Source organism: Gadus macrocephalus, chromosome 20 (genome assembly GCF_031168955.1).
Source record: "Gadus macrocephalus chromosome 20, ASM3116895v1".
Taxonomy (NCBI): domain Eukaryota; kingdom Metazoa; phylum Chordata; class Actinopteri; order Gadiformes; family Gadidae; genus Gadus; species Gadus macrocephalus.
In genome coordinates this window covers 8,083,208-8,090,707 of record NC_082401.1, presented here as the reverse complement: position 1 = coordinate 8,090,707, position 7,500 = coordinate 8,083,208, and the positions used below count along the sequence as shown (strand labels likewise).

Sequence of the window (7,500 nt, the reverse complement as noted above, 5' to 3'; positions counted from 1 at the left end):
GTGGGGGCGGAGCCAGGGCCATCCAATAGCAGTGCTGGCTCAAGCCGTGCCCTCACCCCGTAGCCCGCCTACATTCCCACCACTCATGCACATCAGTGGATTACAGACTGCACCCCCTCCCCCTCCCCCGACCCTCTGCCTGCCAGATACACACACCCCGCACCCCCCCCCCCCCCCTCCGCCCCCTCAGAAAATGAGGTCATAATCAAAGTGTTTTCTGCCATAAACACTGGCCAGGAGAGGAGGAGGAGGAGGAGGAGGAGGAGGAGGAGGAGGGAAGGAGGAAGAGGGAAGGAGGAGGAGGAGGAGGAGGAGGATAGGAGGAGGAGGAGCAGGAGGGGTGAGGAGGAAGAGGGTAGGAGGAGGAGTAAGAGGGTAGGAGGAGGAGGTAGAGGAGGAAGAGTGTAGATGAGGAGGAGGAGGAGGGTTTAGGAGGAAGAGGAGGAGGAGGCGGAAGAGGGGGAAGGAGGAAGATGGAAAGGGAAGAGGGAGGAGGAAGTAGAGGGAGGAAGAGGAGGAAAGGAAAATGAGGAGGTGGAAAAAAGAGAGAGGAGGAGGTGGAGGAGGAGAGGAGGTGAATGAATGGGAAAGAACAAGGAGTTCCAGGGGGAGAAGGAGAAGGGGACAGGGTGGGGCGAAGGGGCAAGAGGAGAGAAAAGGACGTCCATTTTGTTCCTTGGGTGAGAAAGAACAAAACAAGTGACAGTTACAGTAATTGGTGGCGGAAGAAAGGAGGGACGGGAGATACAGTGTGTGTGTGTGTGTGTGTGTGTGTGTGTGTGTGTGTGTGTGTGTGTGTGTGTGTGTGTGTGTGTGTGTGTGTGTGTGTGTGTGTTGTCCTGGGAAAGAAGGCCTCTCTCTATCTATCTCTCTCTCTCTTGCTGGGCAAAACAACGCCAGTTGCCTCCGACCTGTGTTCAAGAACCATTGAACCTGTTTAACTATTGACACAGCTCCCATTTTGATCATCATTAATAGGATCGTTATTATAAGCATGATCATCATTATTATTAATCCGAACCAGGATCATTGTCATAGTTAGGATGAGATCAATGTAATTTATTTGTATTATTAGTACTATTCATTATTTTTGATTATTACCCTAACTGCTCCTGACGAGCTGGCTGTCGCCTTGCATGGTTGACTCTGCCGTCGGTGTCAATGTGTGTTTTAACCGATGTGAGTCGCTTTGGATAAAAGCGTCTGCTAAATGCGCTAATTGTAAAATTAATTAAACTAAAATACTTATAGTCTAATTAACAAAGTATCGAATTGAGGAAGAATAATATGACAATTACTCAGCAGTGCAGTTATATTACATTATTACTAATTATACTATTAGGATGCCCGTGTAATGAAACCTGTGTAATGTGTATAATAAAAAAGCCATTGAAACCCCAAAGAGCAGCGCATGTCTGTTTATGTCTTTCTCTTTGACCCTGGTGTGACTTTTTAGTGAAAACTGTCGTTCTGTAAGGTACCAGGCGATGGCTTTCCCATGAACTTTGACCACTTCCAAGACTCTCTCCCTCACATTTAGCCTCCCTGGAAATGACGCCCCAGCATGCTTGCATGTTGTTTATTCTGTGTCTGTGTCTTGTGTTGTCTGTGGGTCTGGATGTGTTTATTTGGGTGTTTAGGATGCAATGATGTGGTGTGATCTTGATAAGTCAATGCATTAAGTGAGTGAGTTGGTAAATAAGAGCAGGTGAATGAGTTAGTAAGAGAGTGAAAGAGTGAGGGAGGCAATGGGTGAAGGAATGAATGTGTGTACCTGTTTGAGGTTGTACAGGCCGTTGCGGTCACAGTTGGGGAAGCGGAGCTCGTAGAGGTTCTCCTGGAGGGTCATCCTGGAGATCTCCTCCAACACCCGGTTCAGCTCCTGCTCACAGGAGCTCTGCACACACACACACACACACACACACACACACACACACACACACACACACACACACACACACACACACACACACACACACACACACACACACACACACACACAGAGGAAATGATTAGCTGTGTTATAAATAAATACGATACCCATAAGATATTGTCCCGTGTACAATCGATAATTAAATATTAAATAAGAATAAAAAAATGTCAAATACCCTGAATTTACTAATAGAGTGTGTGTGTGTGTATGTGCACGTGAGTGTGCGCGTGTGTGTGCGTGTGTGTGTGTCTCAGGGGCTGGTGGATCAAAGGACCCCTGTCCTCTGATTAGTTGGCTGTGGATGAGAGAGAGAGGAAGGTCTCTCAGACATTATCACATCACAGGCCTCTCTCTATTTGTCTCTATGTCTCTCTCTCCCTATCTCTCTCTCTCCCTCCCTCCCTCCCTCCCTCTCTCTATGTCTGTCTCTTTGTCTCTCTCTCTTCATGTAGCCCTCCAGCTCCCAGCTGTCCCTATCATTTAGCCCTACCCCCAACCATGTCTCAACTCATCTCATTCATGTTATTACAGGCACACACACAAACACACAGACACACAGACAAACACACACACACACACACACACACACACACACACACACACACACACACACACACACACACACACACACACACACACACACACACACACGTCTCTGCACCCTCATGCACAGTCACAGAAACACACACAAGCACACACACACACACACACACACACACACACACACACACACACACACACACACACACACACACACACACACACACACACACACACACACACACACACGTGTACACAGAATCACATGCACAAACACAGAAACACACACTCTTGCGCATACATATGTGCAGACAGCAACATACATACCCCTCCTCACAGGCCCTGTTTACACAAGATACATATCTAGATCTGCAACCGTTTAAGAATTATGATTTTATCTCGACTCAAAAACGAAACTGTGTGCATGAAAGGCACCAGGCGCTTACAACCGTCTCAGCCTACACATAGGGGCTTACGAGATGTCGCCTTGTGATTACGCGCATGCACACACCGGTTTCAGATTTGTACACACATCCATGGTTTCGCAATATCCAAGAATGGATGGAGATGTAGCGACGGTGGTGTATCACTTTACATTGCTTTGGATGATGCTGGGAATCATGTTTAATAATACAAATGCAAGGTCTTGGACTCATTGAAAACCGAAGTAGGCACAGAGCGGCAATGTTTCAGAAACATTTGCATACGGGCCCTTAGTTGAAGAACGCCTGAGCTGAGCACATCACTCTCTAACCTAAGATCTCGCTTCCGAAGGAGATTTGAGACACCACACAAGTTAATGAACCAAACAAAAGGCCTGCCCAACTTTGTAGAAATCTCAAGTTCACAACCATTTTCAATCGAGATTTCAAGAGAATCAAATGGCTAAGTAAAACAAGGCCTCCAACACCAACATCCACCCATCACTATCCCTCTGCTCATCCATCAATCGATCATTCCATCCATCAACCCATTTCTAAAACTTTTAAGGTACGACCTATAGTTTTACAGACCAAATAACTAAACACAATTTATAAATCTTTCAAGGAACCTCATCACTTGACACTTGGCTGCTCAATGTTGCAGTGGACGATGCAACATTTTGGAAGTACCCCCTGGCACCATTCGGGCCAGTACACCGTGGCTTTGCCTATATCGTTGGAAAGGGATTGGTGGGACAACTGCACATTTAGTGTAATACTTGAAATCAATAAAAGAAAACAAAAACATCAACAAAGGTTGAGGTCAAAACAAGTGTCCTCAAGATTGCGTGATGACGGCGTGGAATGAATGCGATGGAGGAGGGGTGGGGGGTTGGGTGTGACAGAAGGGGCCCAGGGGCCTTGACAGGGTGTGAGGACCCCTCAGGGCTGTTTATCAGGGACCACACACGACCACGCACGCACACACCCTCACACCGTTCATCCAACCAACAGCCCCCCCCCCCCCCCCCCCCCCCGCGCCAGCCCCGCCCACACACACAAGCACACTCCAATTGAAAGGCATCACTAATTGTTTCGACCCAACCTCCGCCTCCCCCACTTTTGGTCTTTTTTGCTGCCTTTTTTGTAATTGCCAGAGTGAGTGAAATGAGGGGGAAAATGCGGATCATGTACATCATTGTTTACCAGCTCGCAAAAGTACATATGAGGGGCCCCAACACTCCCCACCCCCCTACCAGCATAATTCCTAGGGGCCTCACTCATTTATTTTATGACTATTAAACCTTCATTTTACCAGGCAAGCCCCATTGACTCGAAAATATGTATTGCTGCCAGGGAGCCCTGGCAGCAATACAGTTTCACAACAACATTTAAGGTACATAAAACAAAATATATAGTCATAGGTCACAGAATCATAAGGCCAACAGACTGCTGGAGACAGTACTGGTTATAGTGAAGCAATTACAAATTCCAATTAGATTTGCCTTCAGACCCTTTGAGACATTTTTGGATCAGGTCCTCTAGCTGCAGATCTGTTTGCAAGAGGTTCCAGGCTGCAGGCGCTAAAAACATAAAGGCCTGTTTGCCAAATTCAGTGTGAACCCTAGGCACGGACAGTAAGAGAGTAATTTGAGCGCAAACAATAATTGCTAGTTTTGGCTGAGGTATACCCACAAAGGTAAGAAGAGAGCAGACCAAGGATGGACTTATAAATAAATATGTACCGATGAGTGAGTCTTGCAAGGCCAATGAAGGCCACTTAACTATGGCATGTAGGGCACAATGGTGAGTGAGAGCTGTGCAGCCTGTGACAAACCTCAGAGCGCTGTGGTACAGTGTCCAGCCAATGCAAGCATTGGGCCGAGGCCTGCGTGTACAACAGATCACCATAGTCAAACAACGGAAGGAACATCAACCATTTCTCTCCTGGCAGCATAGAAAAAGCAGGATTTGTTTTTATGTAAAAACCAAGCGTAGTCTTAAGTTTCTTTGCTTATTTTTCAATTTGAAGCTCAAAAGTTACGATCATCATCATACTACTCTCATACTACTCATCATTTTACTCTGACACTAATTCAATCTGACTGCCCTGCAAGGTTACAATGTTAGGAAGAGAAGCAAATGTCTTCCTGGCATTACAAAACAACAATAATTTACTTTTTGTAGCATTCAACACAACCGTGACTCTATAATACCTAAAGCAGACTGTGAATACTCAAGTGATGAGGAAGGGTGGCACCACAGCAGTAAATAACAATATTACCGACATTAAAATCCAATTGTGCATGAGGAAAATTTTGACCGAGGTTGGTTGTCAACATAAATAGTTAACAAAAGTGGACCCAAAACAGAACCTTGCGGAACCCCTGACACAACATGTAACAAACTGGAGGCAGTGCCATTCAATTTAACTCATTTTGCACTTTCAGAGAGGTAATTCTCAAACCAGCAAACCGTCTGCTCAGACAACCCAATATCGAGCAGCCATTTCTGAAGGTGGTCAACTGTATCAACAGCTTTTACAGAAAGATCGATAAAAAGAGCGGCACAGGTTTTTTGGTGATATCATTAATGAGATGGTTAAATTGGAAACAGGCCTGTAATTGTTTATTAAGTAGGGGTCCCTCTCTTTTAACAGAGGGAGAACATGGGTAGCTTTCCACATTTTGGGGATGACATTCGAGTGAAACTGAGGTTAAAGATGTTTGATAAAGGTTTAGCAATGGTGTCAGCTGCAACTTTAAAAAAGTATGGTCCCAGATTATCTCGCCCTGCAGGCTTTTTGGTGTCTAGTGATAGAAGAGCCCAGTGAGCTTCATCAACAGAGAAGGGAACAAAATAAAAGGGTTGATAATCAAAAACGAGACAATCAAAAACAATTTAATAGAAAAAAAGGAATATGCATGTATGTGGCCCCGGGGCACACATAGGGCATTGTTCTGGATGAAACCTTTCTTCAAGGAACTGCTTATTACTGCGCCTCTCTGGGGCCGGGGGAAACTGAGGGGACAACACCTATTCTCGTTTTGTTTCCTTCTTATTAGATTAAATGGAAATCAGCAATTGACCACCAAAACAAAACAGAAACCTGCCTGCCCAGGACCCACGCGGCAATCATCTACTGGGGCTGCTGCTGCCCCGTTGGCACTTTACATTATCTTTCAATATTAAATGAGCAATATTTATTAAAGATACTTAAAATGGATCAATCCAAATATAGGGTTATGTACAAATGGTAAATGAACAAATTCAATTCAAGTCACAGTTACTACCCTGCTGTGAAATGTTAAGGCTCGTCCCAAATCAAGGACATGGTCAAACCCCACACCCCAGCCACGGCATCCTGCTCCCTCACTAGAAGGGAAATCCAGCTGCTTCTCAACCAAAATCCGGATTGTTTGCTGTGCTGATTCCACAATGGAGGAATGAGCTTTCCACTAAACAGAAACCCTAAACATCTTCCGTCGCAGACTCAAAACATCTGTTCAGCACCCCTGAAAAAAAAAAGCATCAATCTCATGTTTCTTTAACGTAGCACTTGAAGCAGTTGAATTGTATGTTCTCAAAAGATTATTTGGCTTCTTGGGTTTTCTATTTGTGGTTGAATGCCCTTGATGTAAGTTGCTTTGGACAAAAGCATCAGCTTAATAATTGTACTGTGATGTAAATAAGGAGTGAGACTGATTTGTGAGACTGATGGGAATTACGTGTGATTAACGGTTTGTGTGTGTGTTGGTTTGTGAGTGGAATGAATGAATAAAACACACCTCACACCCTATTACTTACAAAAGCATAACTCTGTCCTGTTATGCTTGCAGATTTTTACAAAAGATTTGCTTTTATCCCACATATTTGCATATAGTACTTTTAGTTTTTAATTGAAATTATTAAACATTAAGCGGTCGGTTTAATCCATGAGAAATGGAGTGTGTATGTGAATATGTGCATGTGAATGTGTGTGCGTATAGGTGTGTGGGTACGTGCATGCATGTGTTCCCATATAAAAGCAAATTTGCATGTAAGTGAATGGTTGCCCAGTGGAGGGCACTACTGTAAAGCACAAGAATGGCCAGCCAGGACACAGCTGACCTATCTGTTACATCACCATGGTTACCCGACAAAGAAAAGGGAGGCCAATCTGCTTTATTACATTGGTTTACGTGTCACAAGTATGACTTTTGACTTTTTTCTTCTAACCTTTTGTCTGGTATTTGTATTTCTGCATCGATGCACCACAGCAACTCCTTATGAAAACTTGGAAAACGTACTTGGAAATAAAACTCGTTCTGATTATGATAAAGATGCTGTTCAAGCCGGCAAAGTGGGATTTATATTCAGTCATTCATTAATCCATTTACTATTTAGTGTTTTTTTGCTGACAGTAAACCAATTTGATTAAGGAGCAGGTAGGGGTGGGCGCATACTGGATCAAAGATTCTGACCGGTAGGCTGTGTATGTGCAGAATCAAACCCAGAACCTTTCAGCTGGCAGCCAAACTGTTTCTCCAATCATTTATTTGTCCATCCATACATTCAAATATCAATTTCATGATTAATGAATGAATCCATCCATTTATTCATCCG

The 7,500-nt window shown here is 44.3% G+C and overlaps 1 protein-coding gene across 1 annotated transcript in view; it reads right to left on the bottom strand.

The window, feature by feature from the left end:
- Nucleotides 1-7,500, bottom strand: part of LOC132448899 (insulin-like growth factor-binding protein 2-B) — a 17,086-nt gene that overhangs the window by 2,641 nt on the left and 6,945 nt on the right. Inside the window, 1 exon segment of the mRNA XM_060040452.1 lies at nt 1,775-1,897. Coding sequence (XP_059896435.1) covers nt 1,775-1,897 — 123 coding nt within the window.